The sequence below is a fragment of the Corvus cornix genome, chromosome 1, assembly GCF_000738735.6.
Source record: "Corvus cornix cornix isolate S_Up_H32 chromosome 1, ASM73873v5, whole genome shotgun sequence".
Taxonomy (NCBI): domain Eukaryota; kingdom Metazoa; phylum Chordata; class Aves; order Passeriformes; family Corvidae; genus Corvus; species Corvus cornix.
Genome location: NC_046332.1, coordinates 49,681,897 through 49,708,526, shown reverse-complemented (window position 1 = coordinate 49,708,526; position 26,630 = coordinate 49,681,897). Strand labels below are relative to the sequence as shown.

General features: G+C 39.0%; 1 protein-coding gene across 4 annotated transcripts in view; it reads left to right on the top strand.

Moving 5' to 3' along the window:
- Window positions 1-26,630, top strand: part of STARD13 (StAR related lipid transfer domain containing 13) — a 326,580-nt gene that overhangs the window by 109,243 nt on the left and 190,707 nt on the right. For 3 of the 4 annotated variants that reach the window (XM_010400319.4, XM_019286339.3, XM_019286338.3), the window contains 2 exons: window positions 3,536-3,682; window positions 8,041-8,175. In XM_010400319.4, the coding sequence (XP_010398621.4) occupies window positions 3,536-3,682; window positions 8,041-8,175 (282 nt within the window). The remainder of the gene's footprint in view (window positions 1-3,535; window positions 3,683-8,040; window positions 8,176-26,630) is intronic. The other variant, XM_010400320.4, reaches the window with a different exon arrangement.

The window sequence follows — 26,630 nt, the reverse complement described above, 5'->3', positions numbered from 1 at the left end:
GAGGATGATGCTTGTTTTATGATTAGGGTTTTTTTTAATCTAGCATGAGTATGTGGGACTTGAGAAATCTATATGGCAAAGGAGTTCACTTTCAAGGCCAGTAAGTTGTTCTTGGCCTAAGGTATGCCATGATCTTCATAGACAGTGTTGCTCTGCCTTGAAACATTTGTTTGACAGGGGATTCTCTGGTCTCACTTTTTACACCTGCTCATGTCTCTAGCATAGGACATGAGGAAATGGTCTCAAATTGCACCATGGGAGGTTTAGACTGGATATTAGGAAAATTTTTTTCACTGAAAGGGTTGTCAAGCATTGGAACAGGCTGCCCAGGGAAGTGGTGGAGTCAGCATCCCTTGAGGTGTTTAAAAGATGTGTAGGGACACTGAGGGAGATGGTTTAGTGGTAGACTTGGCAGTGCTGAGTTAATTCTTGGACTTGATGATCTTAAAGGTCTTTTCCAAACGAAATCTCTCTGTGATTCTGTGTTCTAAGATAGCATGTGAAAAGTGTTTCTGTAAAGCACTTCTGTCTCTATGCTTTCAAGCTTCTTCAAAAGGTAACAGTGTTCCTATGCATTGCTGAATGGCTATGGCTCCAACAAAGAAAGGAGACCTTAAGAATATATGGAAAGAAGTGTTCTCCCTGTAACCTTTTAGGAAAAAAAACCCAATGAATAAAGCAGGCCATAATTCTCTAGATAATTTAAAGTGAGATTTTTTTTCCTTCTGCAGCGCAAGACACAAAAGTTTCCAAAGGTGCCCTGACCCTACTGCCTCTGCAGTTGCTATGGGCAGGAAACACTGGTACTCAGATCCTCAGAGTACTTTGATAGTGTCCAACTAGTTACTGGGGCTGAACACTGTGGAGCTGTGTTCCTTATGAATGGATTAGGCAAAATTTATTCACTGGTTAGAAGTCCTACTGTGCAGGCTGTATATTTTTGAATGTAAGTAGCATCATGTTTTTTCTGTTTAGCAGGAATTTCAGGCAACCTTTGAAATACGTAGCCAATCAGCATTTGTTCCAAATGGTGCTTTTGTGACAAATTTCCAATTAGTGAATGGCATTTGTTAACTAGGCCCATTTGGCTTTATCTTCAAGGATAATGAAACCCCATCTTTTTCCTCATCCCCTTAATAGACACAATATAGAGTCTTATTGAACTAAAAAAAAAGAACTGAATGGATAATGCTAGGAGATTTATAGTTTGGTGAAACTCCTTAGGACTTGTATTTTTTAGAAATGACTGTGGTTTGAGTTCTGTTGCATTAAAACAAGAAATGTATAAAAATAAGGGGGTTTGGCTCATACAGTTGTTTGGAAGAACATTAGTGAATGCTGGAGGTATTGTTCCAGCAGGTAAATATTTGTCGAGATAAAGGCAAAATGCGCTTCCCTATGCATGGAGCTGTATTTTTCAATGCATGTGTGCTGTTGCATACGTTTGGAGTGTCTTAGAAATAATTTGAAGTCTTCATGAATTTTTATCTTTCTATTTTCTATGGAGAATGCTAAATTAGGGACACCTCTCTTAACGCCCCTCAAAATACTCTTTTCTGTCGTGGAACAGAAAATGGTCGGTTTGCACTTGTGGAAGTTGCTCCTGCTTCTTATTGAACTCAGAAATCCAAACTTCTAATGTAACCTTCAGTGCTTGTCACCTGGCAAGTGCAATTCTTGCATATTCACAGAAATCAAGCACACTTTACTCATTTCCCTGTGCGTTGCTTCAGAATTGTTTACTATTGGTAAGTAAGAAAACATATGCTTACAGCCCCTTTTTCATAAATTGTATTTTAACTGTGTTGAGAAATAGAACATTCATATTAGATTTTCACAGAATTTATACATTATTGTTTGTGGAATTTGGGTGGGTTTCCATGTTTGTCTTTGTTGAGTCCTTTTTTGAGCATTCTTTAGTATTGGAAAGATCAGTATGTGAGGAAGCATAACCAAAGGAAAATATTTGCTTTGTTTACAAATGGGTGTTGTGGACATATATCAATATGCACATTTCCTGTGTGAGGTCGTCTCAGTCAGAATGGATTCAATATGAGGAGTGTCTTTTGATACTCATTTTCTGTGGAACGTCCTACAGTTTTCTTGGAAATGATTGGGAAGGCAATGTGAAGCAATCAAAGTATGTCTTTAAATAATTTTAATAGCAGTAAAGTTGAAGTACAGCTTAGCACTTATAACAGCATTTCAGGTGAAATACTCAGAGGCTGTAAAAAATTGTGAAATTTCAAATAAAGAATTAGAAAACTGAAAATTGGGATATTTATTTTTCTGTGCTTTGAAACAATACCTATGGAGATAATACTGGCCCCTCTGAAGGGAACATGCATCTGTTGCTAATATGGGACTCAGTGTCTGATTATTTGGGACCATAGTTACTGTGGAGAAGATGAGTAATTCCATTAGTAATACTACATGTCAGCGTAATAGTGGAATGAATCTCCTGGATTCTATTTGTAAACAGGTTTTTTCTACAATAGTGAGCCAATTACATTTATCTTTCTGTCCCACTTGCGAAACACTCCTAAGGAAACAAAGCACCATAGAGATTTATCAGGTAAGAGTAGTAACAATATTCATCTATCTCCCCTAGGTTTTGAGGAGTGTTGGTATGATGCTCTTTGGATTATGGCAGGATGTAAATGCATTATTACTATTTGTCTGCTCATGCTCACTATGGAATTATCTTCTGTGCAAATATATGTATTTTTTGTGAAAGGAAGGAAGATGAAAGAACTGAAGTAGCTTCAGGACAGAGACTTCTGGGGAGCAGTAGCTGCCTGTGCTGCCAGGGAGGTCACTGTGACTGGTTTTTATAGTGAATCATTAAAGGTGATGTGAATAAGGAAAACAAGGCATAATGAAGCAGTACACACAGGGACTGCCATGGAAAGATGTTTAAGGACAGTACTGGAAACGATTTTGAGGAAACAAAAGAATAAGGAAAGTATCTTTGTTGATTATGCTGCAGTGGTGTAAAATTTTTGTTATACAGTAAATCTCTTCAGATTAAAAGGGAAGATGCATCCTAGTGACAAAGTGATCAATAAAGTATTCCCACCATATGGGCAGAGGAAAGCTGCAAGATTTGACAAGTCTGGAATTATAGTAAATAATATAATACAGTGCACATGATGACCTTCAATATTCTGTTTCCGGTTGACAACAAGAAGTCAAGTGGAGAGATGCTAAAATAGAAGTAGCTTAAGGAGTTATTAAAGTGACTTTAGTTTTAGTCTTGGTTCTGCTTAGCTTGAAATAGCAGTGGGTCACCCACGATGAGGTGTTAGAAAGCCGTTCAGATATACAGAAGTCATTTGAGTATGAAGAACAGCTATGAATATGTGTCGTCAGGATTGGAGCAATAATTGAAGCTTTCTAAATGGAAAAATGTTCCTCAAGGACAGGGAAAGAATGGGTTGGCTCTTTCCTTGGGGGCTGGAAGAGAAAATAAGCATCTTTAAGTTACAAACAGCTTGAATATTTTAAGACTTCACATATGTTTGATTTCTTTTAGACCCAACCAGAAAAAGAATCTGAATGGCCAGACTCTATGTCATGGCTTTTGAAGAAACTGGAACAGTTGAACTTAGATATTGAAGAAGCTCTGAGTGCTGGCTCTTCTCCCTCCAGTACTCCTTCTTCTAAAAGGCACAAGCAACTGGTAAGAATGTGTGTGTGTCATATGATATGTTCTCTGACATTTAGCTACAACACTCCTCAAGCCATAGTTTTCAGATACAGTTTGTGTTTCTGAATAGGCTGAGGATCCCAGGCATAAGGGTTAAGTTAAAGCTTTCACTCAATGAAATGAAATCTATAATTTCATTAGACAAATAATGGTCAAATAACCAGAAATTTGATAGGGTGAAACTTGTAAATTTTCTTAAAATCATTGAGCACTTTTTTTTTTTTTTGGGGATATTTGATTGCATGTTTTTCAGAGTAAAATATTGTTAGTTTAAGTGCTAGCCTATTAATAGTTGTTATATTTATTTAAAGATATAACAGCAAGAGAGACATTATCTTCAATGAGTTGAATTAATTTTTTTTTTCTTTCTTTCTTCTATTTGAATAGTTGATTTAGAGCTGCAGACCTCTAGTTACGAATATTTTGTGATGACATAGGTCATCAGTTAATGACAAACAGATTTTCAAGCTTTTATTTTTGAGGGCAAATGGGATTAAAGGAGCAATTATATTATTTTAGTAATTCTTGAATAAGCAAGGCTTTTCATATAAGCAAGTAATGGAGAGTGACCAGCATGAGAAATAGAAGTGTTTTTTCTCTGCTTCAGGCTATGATTAAACTCAGTTCTTAATTTCTGTGTATTTGCAGCTCTGAATATTAGTCTTGGCTTGAAATTTGTGGAAGGTGGTCTTTTGTGAATGCTTTTGCTGTCACTGCTGCTTCATTTTGTAGAATTAAATTCTTAAATTAAGCATCTGTATGGATCATCACAATGTACATGTTCATGTCTCTCTAGGTGGGACACTCAGAATCTTGCACTTTGTAGTTTGTGTTTCCATATTCTACAGAGAGAGTGTTAGTAACAGAATGGCTATGGCTGTTCCTCCTTTCATTCTTACTGCACATGTCAGCAAGTCAGAACCAGCTTTGCCCAACTGTAATTAAAATTAATGTTGTAATTAATTTTCCTATTAAGGGACAGTGTTCTGTCTTCTTGCAGAAGAATGTTCAATGTCTTCTGTCAAAATACAGTGACACTGTAGTCTGCTTTTCTGTCTGAAAGTGAAATCCCAGCCATCAGAATTTAAACACCTCCCGTTGTGAGACAGTCTGGTAACCAGTGATCCAGACACCCATTATTTTATGGCTGTGCCTATTCTACTAAGGTAAAAGCCATTATTTGGTTAGGCATCATTCTTTTTCCATGATGCCTTGAAGATAGCATAGATAGGATGCAACTTCAAATCCTTTGCTGAAGCATTCAGTGAAGGGCATGTTGCATGTAAACAGCAGAAAAATCTAAATAGGCAACATTTTCAAATGAACTTTGATACATAAGAACAGCATCATCAGAAATGGTTGCATGGAGAATGCCATCACCAGCATCCCAGATGCTTGCATTTCTCTTCCTGAAGCCTAGTGGCAAGACGTCTTCTGAGTAGAGAGAGGCCAGGACTTTCATCCCAGCCTTTTCCCTGAGACGTACCCTCCTACCAAAAGCCTGTTCTAGGGTGTGAGGATGTTCTAACAACAGTGCCAAAATTAGTTTTGCTTAATATGATATTTGAGCAGTTGCAGTCCTCTTCATCAGGCCACATATTCTTCCCACTCTAAAGAATAGGAGAGATCTCTTCATTTTAGTTGTCTGTGGAGAGGCAAATATGTGAGTCATCCCCATTTTATTGTAGCCTGATTTGACAAACTGGAAGTGACCTTTAAACTTCCAAGAGCCAATTTCAATACAGAAGCTGGACAGGTCACTTAACACAAAGTCTTTCTGATGAGACCAGAAAGATCAGAGCAAGAAAGGAGTCTTGGAAAATCGGGTGTGGAACTGATGATGGGATGCCATTTGCTGTCTCCTGCAAAAGAATTTGTAGAGCAAGGGAATCATCTGCTCTAATTTAAATATTAATGAATAATTTGCCTCAGCCTCAGAATGGGTGGCTTTAGTCTTACTTTATAGTCAAAGAAGAGATAGATCCTCATAAATCTCTCCTTAAATTTACTGTGAAGAAACAGATACTGCGGATCTCAAAATGACAGTTGCACTGGAAAAAATAAGAGTCTGGTTTTCACACAAGTTGTATGAGTAGTTTATATTCTATCAGTTCATGCTATTTGTACCATATTTCTAACTATAGCTTGTAATTTGTTCCACACATACCAAATGTTTTATTTTCGTCACTTAAAATGTAACTTGCATAGAAAGAAGGCCTATCTCAAATGTGTTTACTAGTAACTGGGTAAATTTTGCTTCTATAAAATGAACCACTTTTGTGTTCTTCATATGGTTTTATCCTCAACTGGGTACTCACACAAGAAATTATGATTGACACTGGTTTTGGGTGAACTGTTCAAAGATGTAAGGCTGACTTTGGGTACCTGAGATCTCCGAAGCAGTTAACTACTGTATGAGTGGCAACATGGTTTGTTGGAGTAGCTGCTCTGAAAGTTGGTCTCTTGAGGGTGTGGACAGTTTTTAACAGATGACAGAGTTATTTCTGATGGCAAATGCTGTATCTCAGAAATATATTTTGTAATTTAACCACTAGGTTGAACCAGCTAGTTTTGTACTGAAGGATTTTTCACCTATTCATGGCAACAATTCTTTGATTTTTTTTACTCTTTGCATTTTCCTGTTGTCAAAGTATCTGTTATTAATAGTACTCATTTGAACAGAATTTTACAGAAGAAGCCAAAATATTTGCTAATGAAAATCGACTGGGTGAATAAATATTATGGGACCTATTGGGTGAGACTAGGGAGTCTTGCAGCATTTTGGTGAGCAAATTCAAGGTGTTTTCTAAAACATAATAACGTTTACATGAATGCTAAGGGGTGATCTGTTTCTACATCTGTGTAAACCACGAATGACACTAGTCATTTTTTTCTTGGCAAATATTATGAGGAAGTGGCACTGACTGGATTCCTCAGTAGCTGATCCAGAAAAAATATTATAAATAATTGTCTATAATCAAATTATTTTCTGAAACATTCTCTCACCAATGTTATAAACACATGATTCAAGTGCAAAAAGCTGTACTGTGTGAATGTACTAACAGCAAAATTGCTAGGTTTTGGAAAAACACATTTAATAGTTCCACTCCTCTAAAATCTATACCTTTCCTATGAAAAAAGCTTTCTTAGCACTATAGAAGGAGGCACTTGGTAAATGACTCTTGCTGCAGCGTGTTTCCCGTTGTTTAATGTATCTGCTTCATTGCCACTTAGTATCTTGTAGTCAGTTTCAGTACAGAAAAAAGCAGGAGATCTTAAGAACGAAAATCACATTTTTTTCCATTTTAGTTCTTTATTATTCATGAATGACAGGGAAATCCTGTTTGATTATAATTACCCCATCTTATATTAGAGATAAGACTTTCATTGAACAAAATTTTTCTTTAACTCACACATTCATTTAATTCTTTTGCATTAGTATATTGTCTTCAAACTTTTTGGGGGTGGCATACTAATTCTTTTGTCACCTTTTCAAAGCCTCCTCATTTTACACCCAAACCAGCACACCTGCAAAATGTACTAACTGGGAGCTGGGCAGTTGCTGTTAAAGATCAGCAGCAAATTTGTCACCTTGTGGAAGGGAAGAGCCTGAAAATGGGCTGATTAGAATGATTGTACCCAACAGCTTGGGACTGCTCTGCAGCGCACCCATGATCCTGTTTCCCTGATTATCTGTAGTATGAATTCTGCTGGACTGCAGCATGTATTGCTTCTTGCTCACTCACACAGTTATTCCTTGGCAAACCAGGATATCTGGGGGGATGTTGTGCAGCTGGTCTCTTCCTGACACTGCATTCAGTGTGGGCCAGGAGTTAGGACATCCACCTTTCAAAAAATGGTGTGGAAGTGAGAACTCCCCAGGTTTTGGGGAATATGGAAAAATGGATTTGAATAGTTCGGAGTCTGTAATTTAAAAATGGGAATTTGCTGGGTCTCTGTTTAACATACAAAAGTAAACATGAAATAAAGTTAAAAGATAGTTTTAAATAATTTGAGTAAAACTCTTTCTAAAAAGTGATTCAGGTCCTTTAAGTTTAGGAAGGTGTACTACTATTGATTAGTTCTCCAGCTGTATTATGTGTGTTAAGGAGGCGACTTCCCATAATGGCTGGATGTCTAACTTAGCAAAATTTAAAAATGATGCAGCAGGTGCTTTTGAGAAAAAAAAAATTGAAACTAAATGTTTGCCTTACATCAGAGGAAAAAAAAGGCTTTGAAAAGATACAATTCCAAAGTTTTTATCTTAGACTTCACATTAAAAATATTTATGACTTGCCTTTATTTATAGGGTTTTTTAAATTCTCTTACAGTGCCCTGTTCAAGTAGAGACAGGCTTTTGTGGAGATCATCAAGAAAAAGGATCTTGGAAATATAGAAGAGGAGACTACCAGGATCTAGATTGTTTACCTTACCAAGTGTCAACTGGAGCACGACCTAAAACTGATGTAAGTAGCTACATTATCTGACTCACAGGTTCAGTAACCTCAAAATTTACAATATATCATTAAAATTGTCTGTGTATTTCTTTGAAATAATTTATTCCACGCATATCAAATGTTTGATTCTTGCAAATATTGCACTACTTGGAGAGTTTGGTTCGCAAAGGTGCAGATAAAAGTTAAATTGGACTTCAGTTAATGAGACTCTAGGGCTATGGGATTCATCTCATCTGATTTTAGACCACTAATGAAAACTTCTGCATCTGAACTAGTCACCTGGGTTGCCTTCATAGTCAAGGGGAAGAAACGGACACTTCTAGAGTAATTCATCTGGAGGTAACGTGATGGATTCCAGGCATCAGTGCCACTACCACAGTTTTTTCTTCATGGCTTATTTTAGAAGTACACCCTTAGGATCTTTCAGCTTGGCTGTTGGTTATGCCCGATTCATGGTGAATTCCACACCGCAAGCCTGAGTGTTCTGCAAGCCTGAGTGTTCAGCTCTGGTTTTAGTTAAATCCTATTTCTAACCAATAATAGCAATATTTATTTGGGGGTTTTTTTACAAGGTGATGCTGTAGCCTGCAATCAAAGTCTGTTAAAATCCATCAGAAGGTTTTCTCAAAAGGCTTTGATTTACTTTCCTAATAGCTAAATGTAAGGAACTTTAGGATCAGTGTCTTTGTTCTAAAATGCAGATGGTTTCTTCTCTCTGTTTTAAATTACTTTTTTTTGCCAGCACTGCTTGTGATCATCATGCAACATAGAAAGGGGCTGCACTGTATTGAATCAAAGGTAATTATAGCACTGTGTCAATGGCCTGTGTTGGGTATTCAGGAAAGAAGTGTAAGGACATGGTAAACAGATAGTAAGCCATCTAAACTTCCTTTGAGGTATTTATCATGCAGGCACATTGAAGCCAGACACTATATTGCATTTTTGTAATTAATAGCCCCTAAGGGTCTTTTTTGCCTCTAGTTGTGTCTTTTGTACTCATTTGTATTCATTTGTTCTTTTGATATTCAGTGTCTTGTAGCAATGGATTCCAAAGTTCAGTTGTGGAGTAGGTGCTACCAAAACCTTTTTCTTACTGTAAGGTTGTTACTGAATTATTATTGTGGCTGTAATTCTTGTACTGGCAAAAACTGAATCTCAGGCATCTTGTAGGAAGTAGTGAATACCTGAGGCTGTTGTTTGGGGTTTTTTTCCCAGCAAGTGTCTGTATTTGTTATTGAACTACATTTTTCTGCTTATTTTACAGTCATTCAACATCATGAGATCCTTTTGCAGCAATATGCAGTCAGTTTTTGTTTTTATTAACCTCTCTAGTTGAATATCATCAGAAAACTCTGTCCCTTTTTATTCCTCCATTTTCCAGTTAACTTGTGAGTGTACTGAACATGTGTCCGTGAGACTGTCAGGTAATATCCATCCACTGTAAAAGAAAATAATCAATTATTCTTAACCTTCTTTTTTCACTTTTAGTTAGCAATGAAAATTTCTTGACATCTTTTTTGTCATTCTTCCTTCATAGTTTGAGTTTGATAGACAACTTCATCAGAAGCTTTTTGAAATGGAAATGTATCAGTCAAATTGCCTGTATCTGCATGATCATTCCAAAAAATTGGTCTCCAAAATCCTGGTTATTCTAACCTGTTATCCTGCGTTACTATCCATGTGTTCTTAAGCATACTTTCTGGCAATTTTCTGCCATGCATATTAGTTCCACAAAGGACCTCAGGGCCATTTCCAGACATTGGCATCACATGTGCCACTCTCTTTTCCTCCTATCCCTAGGCCAATAGGTGTTAGGAGTAATTACACATTAAGCCAATAAGTTCTCTTTCTCTGAATGAGGTGCTTATTTTAAGTTATCTATGCAATTGTGATTAAAGCAAAAGCTAGTATATTAAAGGTATCTTGAACACTGTCATATTCATCTACCAAAGAATGATTTGCATGCCACCATAAAAATTCTCTATTTCATTAAATGAACCTAATCCTGTGCACTGAAAAGGAAATTTGAAGATTGGCTCCACTGGCTTGCTAATTAAAAACATTATTGTCTTCCCACTAGCTATTTCCTTACCTTGGAAAATAACTTTGCTATTTTCCATTTCTGCAAAAGCATGAACATTTGTTCTGATTTGTTGCTTGTTCTAGTTGGAATAGATAACAATTAATTAAAAAGAAACTTGCCAACTTTATTTGTTTTTTACCTTGGCCAAATGTTCAGGCATGTACAAGTATCACAGCTTAGCTGCCTTCCCACTAGTACTATGTAAATATTTTTGAAGTGATGTTGCAGTAATACTGTTGTTTGGCTAGCAGTGTGTGAGAGGAAAGACAGAGAAAGTTAGTTTTGGGGTTTTTTTTCTTTTCTGAAGTCTCCTTTTCTCTTTTTGTTGAAAATCAGGAAATGCTTGTACGATAAAAAGCAGTTCTACAGATTGTCATCAGTACAGTCCGTGCCTTGTATCAATCAGTTTTGTAAGTTTTGGAGTAAGAGCAGGGTAATGCAGAAAGTACAAATGTTTCTTAGGGCACCGGCGAGTCTAGAAACCTACTGAAGGCAAGAATTTCTTGAGAAATTAGTGACCTGGTTTTTAATTGGACGGTACTTTAAATTAGGAATAAATGTTGAAACTGGGTGTTTGCAAATGCCATTCAGGAGAGCTGATCATTTGCTTCCTTCAAACTGCTGCTTTTGGTTTGCTCTTTTTCAGGCAAATTCAAATAATGCCATGTCTAGCTCCAGGCATGCAGTCTGTTTGAGTCTGTCATATCTCTCCAATACACAGATTTTCACTGCTTTTTCCTTAATGTACAGACTTTTCCATAATTTTTAAAAAGGGCATACTAAAGTTGCTTTTATTATAGTAGAAGGGATGGGTCCAAATGACAAAAGGTCTAATTCCCTCCATGTCACACTGCAGTCTGCATCTGTTTAACTCTCATGATCCAGATGGTATAATGCATAATGTGGGAGTAACACGGAGATAAATCAGACCTCTTGTATTTTATGATCCAATTTTTCCTCTCTTCCAGTTCTTTATGAGTTAGGAGGTCCAAAAGACCTTATCTGTCTCTACTCCCCAGGAGCTCGTATACCCAAGATATTTAAAGAAACAAATACTCCATAAGTTGTTGAGATTGGCAAATAGAACAGAGAAGACCAGTTCTAGAAATAGCAGGAATGCTTAAATTCAGGAATAATATGCAGTGATTAGTTGGGACACATTTGTTCAATTCTCAGTACAAGGTAGTTATGTTAGCTCCACACTTTCATGGATATCAACTAGACCAACAACCTAAAAGGCGCAATGATGGGTTACTTGGCAAACTTGTCAAAGTAGGTGTCCTGTTTGTATGCCTGTTTGTATGATTTCACTTCTTACAATATTTTGGTGGAATAAAAAAGCAAATCATGGGTTTAGGGCTGATGTCTCCAATCCTTCCTTCCCCCCACAAGGCTGCTTCACTGCAGCTTTCTTTTTCAGGTACTAAAGGAAACACGTATCTAAGGCAGCAGGGAAGCCAGGTGCCTGAGAGACAAACAGCAAAGTTCCACCTGACAATCGCTGGTGTTTTTAAGTCCATGTCTACATTATAGACATTATAGAGCTTCCATTAATGGAGAGGAAAGAGCCCATCTACAGCAAGAGACACCTTGCCTTGAAGGAGTTGCCTGTATGTAGGTCTCTTGTTGAAGTGCTTTGTACCCCCAAAGTACTGGTGTTGCTTGGTCAAGTATTTGAAGAAGTGACTACCCAAGGCATCAGGGCATAGAGCTGGATAAGCTAAATACCTCCCAGGGCATATAAGTTAAAATCTGGCATTTGATGGGCAGTGCCTGCCTCTATGCTCTGAGCTGAGAAAACTTTGATAGTGTAACTTAGGAGTCTAATACCAGGTGGTGTGAAAAACCCATCAGTAAACACCTTCTAGCTCTTGCAGGTAACACAGTATCCTCTGCACTATGCACTCTGTGAATGAGCAAGGAAACAGAACTTCATATATTGCTAACAAGGGCTTTTTCCTTTACATGTTGTAAGTCTGCTTTTTTGGGTTTTTTTAAAATAGAGTTGAGGAGCCTAGTTTTGATATCTTCTGCTTTGGTTTGACAAATGACTTGAGCATATTAAATCAATAGGGCTAAAATTAATTATTTTACAGTTTGGGGGGTTGTTTTAGCCTGGATTCTCAGTCTGATTCACTGCTCAGACATGATTTTGTAGGCTGCTGCAAGAGAGGGTCAGAGTGGCTAGAGATGAGTCAGGGCAAACTGCTTCTTTCACATCAGTGTCAACTTCTGGTAGTTTAAACTGTTTGTGAACTATAGTTTATCTGTGCTAAGGCACTTGATTCAGAAAATGCACTGCCTTGTAACCTACATGACTGAAGTGTTTATGATTCCTTTAAGATTTTTTTTTCTGAGAAATGCTAGTTGATACTATAAATAGTGTTTCAGAGTTTAGGTCAGAGGTTCCAGAGATGTCTGATATCTTCTGACATTGTTTAGAAATATAAAACTAATAAGGTAGTAATCTATGGCTATAATAGTCATTATCTCTCTGTAGTAAGTGTAATGCTTGTCTGACCCTCTGACATTGTTTGAGGTGGAGAAATTAAAAAATAAGAACAGCTGAAACAAAGTCAGAATCATTGTGTTTCTCATGCACTACTTGTTCAATATTGCTGGCCCTGGACCACCAGGGATCAGAGATTATTCCATTAGTGAGCATGTGTGACAAGCCTTTTATCAGATAGCTGCCAACATCCAGGGCAGAAAAGGTTATCATGTGGCAACTCATAACAGTTTTTACTTTTGCTAGCACTCTTTGGAATTTTGAGAATCTTAAGGTATTTACAAGCCTTGAGCTGATCCTTCATGTCTCCACAAAATATGTAAACAGTCTTAATTTTACATCTGAGACGTGCCTAAATCTGACTCTGAAATAAGTTTCATGCACTATCACTGCTGGATACAGTCATAAATTTATCAGTTCATGTTTCAATTTATAGCAGCAATTACATCCATTATCTAGTAGGGTGTGTTTCCCAAGGTGAAGACTAGGCAGATCATGCTTTACTTTGACCTTGCACCCCATTGACAAAGTTGATAGTGAAGTCCCAAGAAGACTTATGCAGTCTCTGGGCAGAGGTTTCTTATGCCCTTCCTGGTTTTGGGCCACTTTGTATGACCAATAAAGTGCAAGAACATAAAGTAAGAAGCCTAGACCTGAGGGATCAAGACATAGCATTTAATGCTCCATTTCCTCAAAGAATTGATGTGTTTAAAGACACAGTTATTTGGTTTAGTTGGAGCTGAAGATTTCTGTCTATACTTCAATTAAATGCACTTGTAAAAGTAGCATAGCTCATGCAGAAAAGGTACAGAAATTTTTGCAGAAATCGGGTTTTCAATGACTTTCTCAAAATCTCAAAACCATCTGATTGGTTTCAACATGGTCAAGAGCAGAATCTATATACTGTCTCTGGTTTTCTTGCCAGATCATTTTTCCTCATAAAGAGTGCTAGCTCCAATTGTTCCCCTTCTTGGAAAAACAAATTTCAAACTGTGTCCTTTAGTCATGTGAGTTGCTTTCTTCTTTATCCTTAATGTTGCTATGAATTGTGTCAGCAAAATAGCTCTCCAGTACAGATGCAGGTAGCTTGAAACCTTGTCTTTGCATAATTTTTCTTCTTGTGCTCAGTACTTAAACCGACCAGTATCCCACTGGGACAGAGGCCTGCTGAAGTAGTCTGGTAGGGTGACCCCTTCCACTTCCATCTGTACCCCAATATGGTGGATTTTCTTGCTTCTGAACAGGAGGCCTGCCTTTCTGTTCTTCCCCTGCTCTGCCCACACAACGAGGACATTGAGACACCCTTCTTTCCCAGGAGCACTCTAGACTTGCAGTCATTTCTGAGATGGTCAAGTGCTCCTGGAAGACAGAATCTTCCCTGCTTTAAGACTAAGTCGTTTCTTGGTAGTAAAAGAATATTCATTGCCCAGGAAGAGCCTGTACTAACTCTAATGAAAGTCACTAATAGGGAGTGAAGGGCAATTGCCTCCCTTCCTTCCTGAGAGCTGTATATTCCAGTATCTATAATACTCCACGCTTTCTCATCCACTTTGTTTCCAGTGCACTTGACAGCACTCTGGCCAAAGTCTGCTCCTAGCAAGGACTTGCTGCAAACATAAGAGCCCAGCATAGCCCCTTCTCTTCCCTTTTGTCTTTATTCCCTCCTCCCAACAGCTCCTTCAATGGAGAAATAAGATTAAAAAAACTTGTGGGTCAAGATAAAGGCAGTTTAATAAAGCAAAGGAAGAGGTTGTGCATCCAGAAGCAAAAGAAAACAAAACATTTATTCTCTACTTTCCATTAGCAGGCAATATTCAGCCTGGGAAGCAGGGGTTCAGCACATGTAATGGTTGCTTTGGACAGATGTCATAACAAAGGCCCTTCCCCGCTTCCTTCTTTTTTCTCTTAGCTTTTAATGCTGAGCAGACATCATATGGTATGGAATATCCTTTTGGCAAGCTCGGGTCAGCTGTCCCAGCTGTGTCCCCTCTGAAGATCTTGTCTACCCCCAGCCCACTGGCCTGTGAGAGTCAGGGAGTAAGGTTGGAGAGCAAGCCTCATGTTGTTCAAGGGCTGCTCAGCAGTAGCCAAAATACTGGCATGTTATCGACACCTTTCTAGCTACAAAGCACAGCCCTATTGAGGGCTACTATGGGGAAAATCAACTCCATCTCAGCCAGACCCAATACAAATATTTTTTTAATTAATTGCTTGATTCTATTTTTTTTCTGACAAAAATGCTGTCATCAGCTGAAGATGACAATCCTAATGTAGCTATGCAGCATTTAAAATTACTTTGAACGGCTATGGTTAAATCACTTGATCTATGAAAATATTTATTTAATTTAAAATTACATTAATGGTACCTTTTTAACACAGTATTTTGCATCAAATCCATTATTTTAATTTAGTTTTCATAAGGATTACCTGGAGGCTAGGGATATGTTTTGTGTATTTTATTTTTAAAACTCGAGCTATCTGTGTAAGAGAGGAAAGAGCTGTCTTATTCATAAAATGCCATTGTAAAATAATTTAAAACTATTTGATTATTCTCAGGTGGATGTAGGCAAGATAATTTATATGCATTTTTTTTGTATACAGTATAAAATAAAATTGAAGTTTCCGACTCATTTTGGAGTAAAGTTCATTTAATGTAGTTCAAAAGGTATATGAAGTCCAAATCTGTATTGAGAGGAGACTAGAATTGGTTATTTTTATTGCTCAGCATTACATGGCTATTTATGTGGTTAAAACTGATAATGTCTGTTTATATTGCAAGAAAAGCTTTGAATAAGGGAGGAACCACAGAAGCAGTTGGGAAATAGAGGTTACCCACCTCTGCAAGGGCAGCCAGCAGGTCCTCCAGGAACGGCAGTAGCAGCAGAGCAGCTGGGCTTGGTGGTGATTTTGCCAAAACCCCATGAGCAGAGACTGCCAGCAAAATTTATTGAGTGAGCACTTTTCTGAGCCAGGCCAATCCCTTTCTCATTATAACTGTCCCAAGCTCACACAGTGAGATTTGCCATCTAGGTCCAGCTGTAGTGACAAAATAAGAGCTGCAGGCTGGCATTGATTAATTAGTATATACATCCCAAATTAATCCTACGTGTGCTACTTGACTTTTATAGACATATTTATCATATGTAAATTGAAATATTCTATAATGACATTTGTTGTTATGTTAATTTTCAGATCTTCTGACTGAATTCTTTTGCAGAAATGCTTCGGTGTTGTATTTCTGATAACACTGACTGTTTGCAGGAACACAATTTCATTTCATAATAGTGCAGTCTTGCTAATAATAAACACTAAACTTGCTGACTTATATTTCAGTGTTAGCACACAGCCTCAGAAGTGCATTGCTTTTCAAGACAAACTGAAATGTCCTGATTCTTTATCTGTAGATATGAGATTCAAGTTGTGAAAATAAGAATCTCTATACATGCATAACTGGAGGTGATTGGGAACCATACCAGTAAATTATACCATGCCTATGCAAATATAAAGAGAGAAAACTTCACTTCCATGCAGTTAACTTTGTACTCAGTGAAGTGCAAAAGTGAAACAATTTCCCTCTCTTTTCTTCTCTTTGCATGATTCATACCATCCACTGGGTTCATGCTTCTAGATGCAACACACGGTTTATATAATCTGGTGACAGTACAATTTTCTACTGTGTTTTATAGCAGCCACAGGAAAGAACAGATGATAGAGTACACCACCTCCCATGGATGAGAATGGCAGGAATGTGCTGGATTCAACTCTGGGAGGCTGTCTCTTGTATTTTTGTTTGTGGGATTGGTTGAGCACAGTTTTCTTCAGGGAAGTATGTGCAATCGTACCTTATCTGTCTGCCCATCTGGTCAGGGGTTTGCATTTTCTTTTTTCTGGCCCTGTGATATATTTGTTACAACAGCATGAAAAAAAAAAGAGTGAATATGTTCTATGTTATAGTTTTATCATAATTCCTCTTGTAGAGTAGCTATTACTCATTTTCTTCATCTTGGCCTCTGTTTAAGTACTTCTGTAATTTTTATTCAGGCAGGGTTTTCCCAGCTATTTCACATGTTGATCAGACGGCTCATGATTGAGATGGAGCCTTTGACTTTTACAATTGTTGTTCACAGCAAGAGCAAAGCAAAGGGATTCAGATATTACCAGAGATGTATAATTAAAAATGTGTCCTGCCTGTGCTGACAAAGTGCTTCTGTGGCATTTCAGAGCTTGGGCAGAGTCAGACCCCTGGTCCCACTTAAGCAGTGGTGCAAAGGTCTCTCATAATACCAGCCTCTGGCTCTTTGTACTCTGGAGAGCCTGTAGGCTGCTCTTGCCTGTTTCCCACGCTGAGGAAGAAGGAACTTCCATCTGTAACACACCAGAGACAGAGCCCAGCACAATGGACAGGGAGAGCATTTTTTATGCAAATGAATGGAGCAAATTGTGCATCCCGTCTCTAGCAGAGATAATCCCTCTCAAGGTACAACTTTTTCTTGTGCTTCTACTGGGAGGAGGCAGCTTTTCCCGACTGCCAGCCCCTTGTCCTGGGATGACAGTGATGTGCGCTTACACAAGGGAAGTACAACTTCAGAAAAATTATTTGGTGAAGTTTTCTATCTTGCTACCACTCATATGACCTTTTTTTTTTGTAAATTCCCAGAACTGAACACAGAGTGATAAAGTAGTGATTTTGAGATGAATTGTTCGATGGGTCTTGCTGATAATACACTGTAGGAGAAAGGTCACATTATTTGAAGCAGCCAGTTGTCATAATGATGACCTTCTTTAAATCAGTATTGCATGCATTACATTAAAATTTACAATAATTTGATACAAAACCAGAGTGCTCAGAAATAAAAGTGGCTGAAGCTTCTTTATTGCAAAATGTCCTAATACAAATTTTCAGATGAACCACTCAATTAAAGCTTGAGAACGTTTTGGGTTAGCCAGCAGGCTGCAGATTGGACTGAAAATTTCCAGAAGGACTTGCATGTCTTAAAACTTGAGCTAACAAATTGGAGTTTGCATCTAGGACTGTGAGTTTGCACTGACACAGAGGTAGCACAGCCTCAGAGAGGAACTGGAGCAACCTGCAGTCTGAGAGACCTCAGGAGGATTTCTAGGCTATTGCCCTTTACCACATCAGAATCACCTATACCTGTGTCACCCTGATGTAAGCTTGTCCGGCATTTTTTTAAGACTCCCACTGACAGACTATAGAGCCTGTTCAAATCATATGTTTCAGTACCCCGTTGATCATTAGAAAGTTTTACTGTGCTTTCTTAGTGTAAAATATCTTCTTGTGTTCATCATCAGTATGCAGAAGAAGTTGTGTTCTTGTTTGCCTTCTGCCTTCCCTCTGCAGGTCAGTCTGGTTCATCTAGTTTTTTCTTGTAGGTCCTGGTTTCCAGACTCCTTGTTTCATCTAGTGTCTCAACGTGTACACTAAATATTAATTTGAGCATGTTCAGAGCTAGTTACATGTCTCACAAGTTTGTCTGGAAAAAATACCAAAAAGACTTTTAGAGGTTGCGGCCATTGCAGAATCTGGGCTCTCTGTAATGCCCATGGGACTGGAGAGTTGCACAGACACTGAAGTGGATGTTATCCTTCATGTTCATTTTGATCTTCTCCCCAGTCATGGTTGCAAAAGTCACAGTTCCATTAATGGTATTAATTCCTGTAGCCTGTTTGTCCTTGCTCCTGGAGTATCCTAAGATATGTGTTTCACTTTGTTTGTGTAAATTGACTAAAATTAATCCATGGTTGTGCCTATACTACAAAGGATTGCTGTACAGGTAAATAGAAAATTCATCAAAAAACAGTTCCTAGCACATCAGTTCCCAGGAGATTTGCAGCCTGATTCAGGTGAAAAGGGAATTCCCATCCTATTCTCTTTTAAGTCCCTAGGCTGAATGCCTCCTCACTCCCTTCAGTAACTCCAGCACAGCAGGAAGCTCTGTTGATAGAAGGCACGTGGTACCCCGGAGCAATCTGGAATACCGCACGGGCAGAGGAGGGTGCAATGTGGTCAGAGCGACAGATGATGAGAGGACTGATGCGGGAAGGCTGGCAGGACCTCAGCAGGTGGCACTCTTCCCTCTGCATCAGCGTGGGGAGGAGCCGCTCCCCGCAGTGCACAGCATCACTCTGCTGACACATCAGCTCAGGATGCAGTGCAAAATCCAAAGCCTTGACCTCTTTTGATCACTGGGGCTTTTTATGGAGTCGTCCTTGATTCATGTATAAAAATAGTTTACTAAAGGTTCTTGAAATTTCAACTCAGATAATCTGCCTAATGAGATGTCTATCTATAGCCATGGCTCTGTAAATTATTCGTTGCTCCTTGCTCAGGCAGTGCAATCCTAGCACAACTGTACTTTGATGTCAGACATCACTGTCTTTCTAGACAATGGTGATCCTGGACTGTAGAGTTGGAGCATTTTGAGATGCAAATCCTTGTATTCTTACAGAGTGTGTTCTGTGTTGCATTGGCTTTTCAGCCAGTCAGACAGTCTGTTTGCAGAGTGAATTTAGTGAGAGCTTAAACAACTAACATAAACTCAAGGTGTAACATGGTATGATTGTACCCTTACTTTTTAATGAACTCTTTAAACGGGGAACCTGATTTGGGTGATTAAGGGTCTCTTGTTCACCCTAGCCCTTGTGCCAAAATAAAGGAAAGAGAAAGAAGTTTTGGCAAGAAATGGTTATAATGAGTTTTAATCCCCAAGCTGTACCTGTACCAAAGCCTCAAGGATTTCTTGCCTGCTTTCTTTAAGTGCTGTTTTCTGAAGGTATATCTGAAGTTTCACCAAGGACTTGCCTTTGATTTCTTGTATCACAGCAGGAATTCAACCCAGGGTCAGGATTGTATGATTCTTCGCTGACAGAGGCTTGCACAGTTGTTGACTTTGCTTAACTGAGGAGCCTCTTCTTGTTACAGTCTCTTCAGGAGTTTTGGGTAGTAGGTAGTTCTGAGTCGATTTATTGGCATTTCTCTCCTCAGGGTATATTTTTATTAAGACATATCAGAAGAATGACTTTTTCTGCTAACCACTGCTTTTTTTGTATGCATCTCTTCGACAGGGCTCCTTAAGACATTCAGCTTGAGTATACTTGTCATGTTCTACTGGGTGGCCTTTCATACTGAGACTGATTTTGGTGCCTAACTGCCCAGCTGTGTATGCCTCTGTGATGTGGAGTTCCAGCTGCTGTGAACTGATTGAAATCCCATCAGCAAGAATAGCTTGTGCCTCTTGGGAAAACAAAATGGTTTTCTCCTCCCCAGAGTCCTGGCTAGTCTGCATCATGCCTGTGGCTCCATTCCTCTTGGCTGGTCTGTGTGTCATGCACTTAACTGTCCTCCTGCAATGCCATTCTCTTAGGATGAGGCAAATGAGAGCATGGTGGGTTTTTTTGATTGTCTGACACAAAGTACATTGGGACAGTGAATTTTTTCTGTTGTTGCTCAGTTGGAAGTTTGATGCCAAGCTGCCCATGCAATCACTGCCTATTGGACAAGACTGATCTTTAGTGGGAAGTCTTACAAAGGTGGTTGCAGAAGAAGTAACTCATCCTTTCTCATAGTGGCTGAAGTGGCGGTGTCCCGGGAGTGTACATCCCTAGTTTGGGTGGGTTTCTTGGGGAGTACTCTCAGAGGAAGATTTGCAGCAGGTATAAACATGATATAATCTTTTCTGAGAAATATCTATAATATCCATTAAATATCCATAATTTCCAGATCATTTGAGATACAGGCCATAGTTGTTGAAGTTCAAGATTAATTTTTTTCACAATATCAGAGATTGAAAAGGTTCAACAATGGAAATGAATTCCAAGACTTAATGCATGATCTCAGACTAAACTAAAAACCTGCAGTACGGACTAGAGTAGGTCCAGATTCCCCTGACAATAAAGTCATCTGGGCCAATCTTGATATCAAACCACATTGATAGGAAGTGCATGTGCATGGTAGACATGCATATATCAAACAAGCCTGTGGTAGGTTTTTTCCCCTGTTAAGACACATAATACTCTAGGATACTAAAAATTATGTTTAAAAGGTCCCCTCGAGCTCCTAAATGATTACTGGTATCAGACATTCTCCAGCTCTGAAGACATCAAGGTCGTTATGGGGTAAACAAAAATTATGTGGGAAACTAAAATCATGTACCATATGGCACATCTAAAATACTCACTAATTTGAAGAGAGAGTTTGCTGAAAACAAATTTTACAGCAAACCAAGCTGTAAATTTTCTATAGCTTTGAAAAATCACCATGAAAAAAATAAGAGGACAAAACACTGAAATGTGTGCTCTGTCCTTCTTTTTGAATGAAGGTTTGACTGATTGCATTATTTTCATTGTACATAAGCAGACATGAGACCTTTTCAACTATAAACTAATGATGATTAACATTTTAGTGTAGGGACCTGAAAGAGTTCTTTAGACGTGACTGAGTTCACACCCAGCGTTTCCTGATGGGCGTTTCTATAATAATACATTTCATCTGATTCTGGAATATTCACGTTCCCTCCCATGTCAGGAGAAAGACAGCCACATGCAAAGAGGTGAATTGAAATATTTAAGTTTTCAGACCTAAGAAGGACACTTAGTGGTCTTCACTATCTTCATGTTGTAGCAGGGAGGCAGAAGGTCAGAATGCAAGTGACTGCCCACCATCCTCCATGAGGTCTCTCACAGTACTGAAAGGATCAACCAGGTCTTTTCATCTTCAGCCCTGCACCGTCAGTCACAAGATTGTCTTCCCTGATGTGCTGGACTCCCTTGTGTACTCCCATCAACACTTGCTTTGCTTCTTCCTACCTAACCCAGAATATACAAAATACCATTATTTGCAATACTATTTGCTCCTTCAAACTTAAAATACAGTAAGGTACATCTTGAACCTTGCTGTCTGAGGCATTCAGGGTACTGTGATAGGTGTCCCATTAAAATCAGTGTAGTTGCCCTTTTTAGTGACTCAGCATCCCAATAACATGGTTGACAGCCGGTAGCAGCTTCCCAGTTTACACCCAGCTGTGTCTGCAAAGGTTGCATTTGCAAAGCAAAGTCTTCTGGCAGCTAAGAAGATCCCTTACTCAGCTGGAGCACATGGCTGAGGGTCTTAAGGGTAACAGGTCCCCCAGTCTGACTGACAGGTACACATTTGTGGTAGGCATTTCAACACAGCAGATCCTGGGACATCCTGATTTCCAGTGTGTATCGTCTGGCAGTTCTCATTCAGTGGATCAGCAGTTCATCTCCTGGAATGGCCTGTTCTTTCTCTTTTTGGTTTTGGCTGGGGCTTTTTTGGGTTTGTTTTTTGGGGGGAGAGGGAGCAGTGTTCTTTTTTTATTGCTTGTTTTGTTATTTTCATTCTTTAGAGTCTAAAACAGGGAAAGTGCAAGCATAAATGGGGCTGCTGGGACCCACACATTTAGTTGCACAGATCAGCCATCTGCTTTGCATGCTCTACCATCGCTCCTTGTTATGCACTTATTATGGGAATATTTATTCTGTGAATGACTAGCTGTTTGCTCTTGATATGCTTCCATCTGCATATAAATTTGTTAAACCACTCCCCTTAGGCATATGAAAGTTTGGCTTTCCCCTTAAGGTGGCTATAATGATACAATTAGATTTGCTATATCATCATCAGCATGCTCAGCTCCCGCATCCACTGCAGGATGCACATGTGGAAGATGGGCTGGGAAAAACAATTTGCACAACTTCTTGGGTATGAAAAAGGTTGAGTTTTAGAGTGACAGCCAGTAGAGATGAAACCTGTGTAGGAATTTTGGAAGCCTTAGAGGTAACAATATGGTAAAAATAACTGGGGATAAGCCATAGACACATCTGGGTCTAAATAAGGGCAGTGGATTGCTAGGAATGATGAAGGGGCCCTGTCAGATGGTGTGTGCCCCATACCTGGCAGATTTGTCTTCATTGAAACTCCCAGTGAGCTATGAGAGAAGCTATGTGAGGAGAAGACGCCATATGGGCCTTCCTTCTGAGACGATCCAGAATAAGACTGAGTTGCAGTTAAGGGTGGGAAAGACAGGTTCTGGTTCCTGAATTATTTAAATTTTTCAGAGTTTCACAGTTCACGGACCATGCATGCAGGAGAGGAAAAGCAACCAAAGTAAAGATGACTTGGGATGTAGGGTTTTGTTTGCTTGCTATCTGCTGGTTTTGTTTTGTTTTTCCTGCAGCAAATGACTCAAAATTACCGAATAGGTAGTATTTTCTCACTAACTCTGCTCCTCTTAAATTCTGACTGAATCCTAAGAGACAAGGCCAGATCTTCAGCAGTGTCCATCACATTTGGCATATGGTACCACTTTTCTTGACTAGCTTGAACTTCCAGAAATCATGTGCTTTTGAAAATCATTATCCTTCTCATGCTAATCAATATGGTAGCATTTTGTCTTCAAAAAACTTTATCCCAGAAGCATGCATGTTTTAAGTGCTTGCCAGAGACCCAGCTATACCTGGGGAAATTATGTGTTCAGGCATATCTCGCTTTAAATAATTTTTAAAATAAACAGTTTGCTTTGTCTTGTATATGAGTTATGCCCGTAATGACTTCTGATTCTGAGTTTCTTTTCTCAGCGTTTCCTCCCCCCAGAGTTTTCCTGATGGTAATGCTGACCAGTGTGGGAATGAGCCTATGTATTTACCTGACATTTTCCAATGTGCTGTTATGCTGCTTTTTATATTGAAAACGTAATCCCTGAATCTCTCATTGTGAAGATCAAAACCTACTCCTCAGCAAAGCATACGGTAGATCAAAATCTCGGTTTTGGGGATGGATATAGCCAGGCAGTGAGCACTGGGCTTTTTGGGGAATGCACAGGTAAAACATAAGGCACAGTGGCATACTGAAGGCAGTTCAGTCCCTGAACGTCCTTCAGCACAATGAGCTCCAGCAGGCTTTGGCACAAAACTGCAAGAGCTTTGAAGAATGCAGCAACTCTACTGATGGCTGTGGTGAAGGCATCTATTTTCTCTGTTTTGCCCACCTTATCCAAGGAGCTCTTATTAAACCGTGCATATTGAAAGACAGAAGATACATCAGGGATTTTCAGTTATAATGGCTTTTATTGTTGAAGATCATCTTTGTTGTTGTTGTTGTTGTTGTTTTACCTCCCAAGAAGATGTTGGTTAGAATTGTGGCTTGTTTGTTCTGTTTGATTCATGGCTTTTGAGTGAGTATATTGATACACTACATCCTATCATTAACTGTTCTTCTGAAGGTTTTTGCAAGTGTTTTGCAAATCATTGCTACATTATAGGCTCACTGTTGGGACCAGTAATTTAAGACATGCACTTGCAACTTAAAATTGCTTTGCATGTAATGGGAAAGGAGGCAAAATTGTGGCTACTTGAATATTTGAGAACAGTGTTGTCAACCTGGTGTAAGAAGACACTGCAAATGAAGGCTTTAGTTCTAGTCCTGCAGGTCTGGGGATACATTTGTTCCCGTGGAGCTTTGCAGGATTCCTTCCACAGGATTTTCTCAAGGCCTCAGAGCACAGAGCCTGGGGAGAAGTTCAGCAGCATCACAGCCACCTAGACCATAGGTTCCCAACTTTTACATCCCTCACTGGAGAATATTGATAATGTATTGTGTCCTGTTTCATCTCTTCACTAAAATCTCTCTCTGGTCTACTGTATGTCTTCTTTACAACTTTTCTTGTTCCATGACTGCTATCACATCCATTCTGCATCCTTACTTCTCCACTGCCAGCGTTGCTGACAGATCCAGGACTGAGAGTGAGGTTAAAAACCTGACTTTATTTGCCTAACATCACACAGAGCCACTGGCTTGTCTCTGTACCATGCTCTCATGTGATTATGATGTAGCAATATGTAACACAGACATCCAACATTGCTTCACAAGGATCTGTATGGATCTGATCTCTGTACTTCATCTGTGACATGGTCATGAGTCACCACTGAGGTCCACCTCATCCCTCAGGAAACTCAGAATAGGAGTCCTTCACATTTTAACTCCAGTGCAAATGATTTCATGGATATGGAGTCAGTTTATTCACAGTGGAAAATAATTTATTTATGTTTAGTTAATGTGCTGCTTCAGAGAAATTAGAAATAATTGCAGAATAATCAGAAAGAACTTGCTGGCAGATGAAAAAGCTAATTTGTGTGAAAATCAAGAGCAAAAATATTGTTTAAGTAGGCTGTATTTTCTTTGGATACATGTACCTCAGCATAAGAATTTCATTTATAACACTTGATATAAATAGTGTGATAACACTTCACAGAACCTCCACTTATCAGGGGAATTCCAACTTCTTACAGAAACTGAAGCATGCTGGTTGTCATGCCATCTTTGTAAATATTTTATGTTGGCTTAAGACTCAAGGGCAGACGTCTATTTTTACTTAGTGTTTGTGAAGAATTATGAACCTAAAAATCGTTTGGTATAAAACATTTAGCAGTAGCAAAGCCAGTTCAAAGCTGTCTCTGGGAACAGAAATTGCAGAGTGGCTTGTTTGTTTATTTTTATATTATACTTAATGTTTGCCGTACTTCTCTGGCAAACATGTCTGTAATAAGTAGTTGTTCCAAATAACAACATGCATTCAACGAAGTAGCTTGGAAGTCAGTATTCAGAAAGTAGAGCCTTCCTTTTCCCTGAAAGCAACTGCTTTGCGTTGACATCTTTAGCAGTAGCTTGCTATTTGTACTCCTTTTTTTTTTTCAGCTGCAGCTTAGTATTGCCTGCCTGCCAAAATAGTAGAATTCATAGACTGGCAGAGACAGTACATGCTGTATTGCCTGGTGTCCCAACAAAATTTCCTGGATATCTACTGGTTTCTCAAATAAATTATATAAAACTTCTATTTGGGTCATAATCTGAAGTTCTTAAAACTACAAAAAATGTGTCATGTGCTCATGATTAAACTGAGAAAGTTTAAGAGCTAAAGACTATTACTGTGCAGATCAGCGGGGTAGATGTTGAGCTGCCTGAGCCATATGGCCTGGCTCCTCAGCTGCATTCATGTGTTTGCACACAGGCCAAAGAGGTTCATTCAGACACTTACATTTACCCAGAATTAATATTGATTTTGAAATTCAGTTTTCAAGAATTTCATGCTCTTTCTGTATCCCTGGCAGGCTCTGAAAGGCAGGCACATTACCAGTGTGCATGGCCATACCTACTTGTCAGCTTCTGCCTGTGTGAGCGCCGGGCTCGACTCGGTGCTGCTGCAAGAGGCCGGTGTGTGACATCAGTACTAATTAAGTTTGAATACAGAGCTATGTCTGAGAGCCAAAGGAAGTGCAGGAAGGAAGCTGAGTGTCAGTGAGTCATGTCAGATGAATGCATGGCAAGCAGTTATTGATAACATACAGCCAAACCACAATGTTGATTTTGGAAGATTTGGCATGGGAACTAAAAGCAGCATCCTGACCTCAGCTGCGATTTGTTTGTATTTAGATTTCCAATAATGCTGTTTTGGTTTATTTGGAAGAATTGTTTCTTTTCAGATACTCTGTCTTTATTTATCTCACAGTTCTTGCTAGAATAAGGACCCTCAGGGACTGGAACGTTTAATCTGTGTGAACGAGGCCTCAGGATTTTTCTGAAGACCATTTTCTGTGTGAAGGAAAAATGTCTCTTTAGTGGCAGGCACCCTGCCTTGTAATTTCCGTTGTGTGAGCTTGGACATCTGTGTGATTACCCTCTGGGAACACTTGCAGCTTGACACACATGCATCTAGTCTAGCTATTTTTAATCATTGCTTTTCAAGTGTCTGTAGTGAGTTTGGTGACATGAATGGGAATAGTGTTTTCCAAATTTGGGTCCTTTGGTATTTGCTTTTTGTAGTTCCTCAACCCCACTAA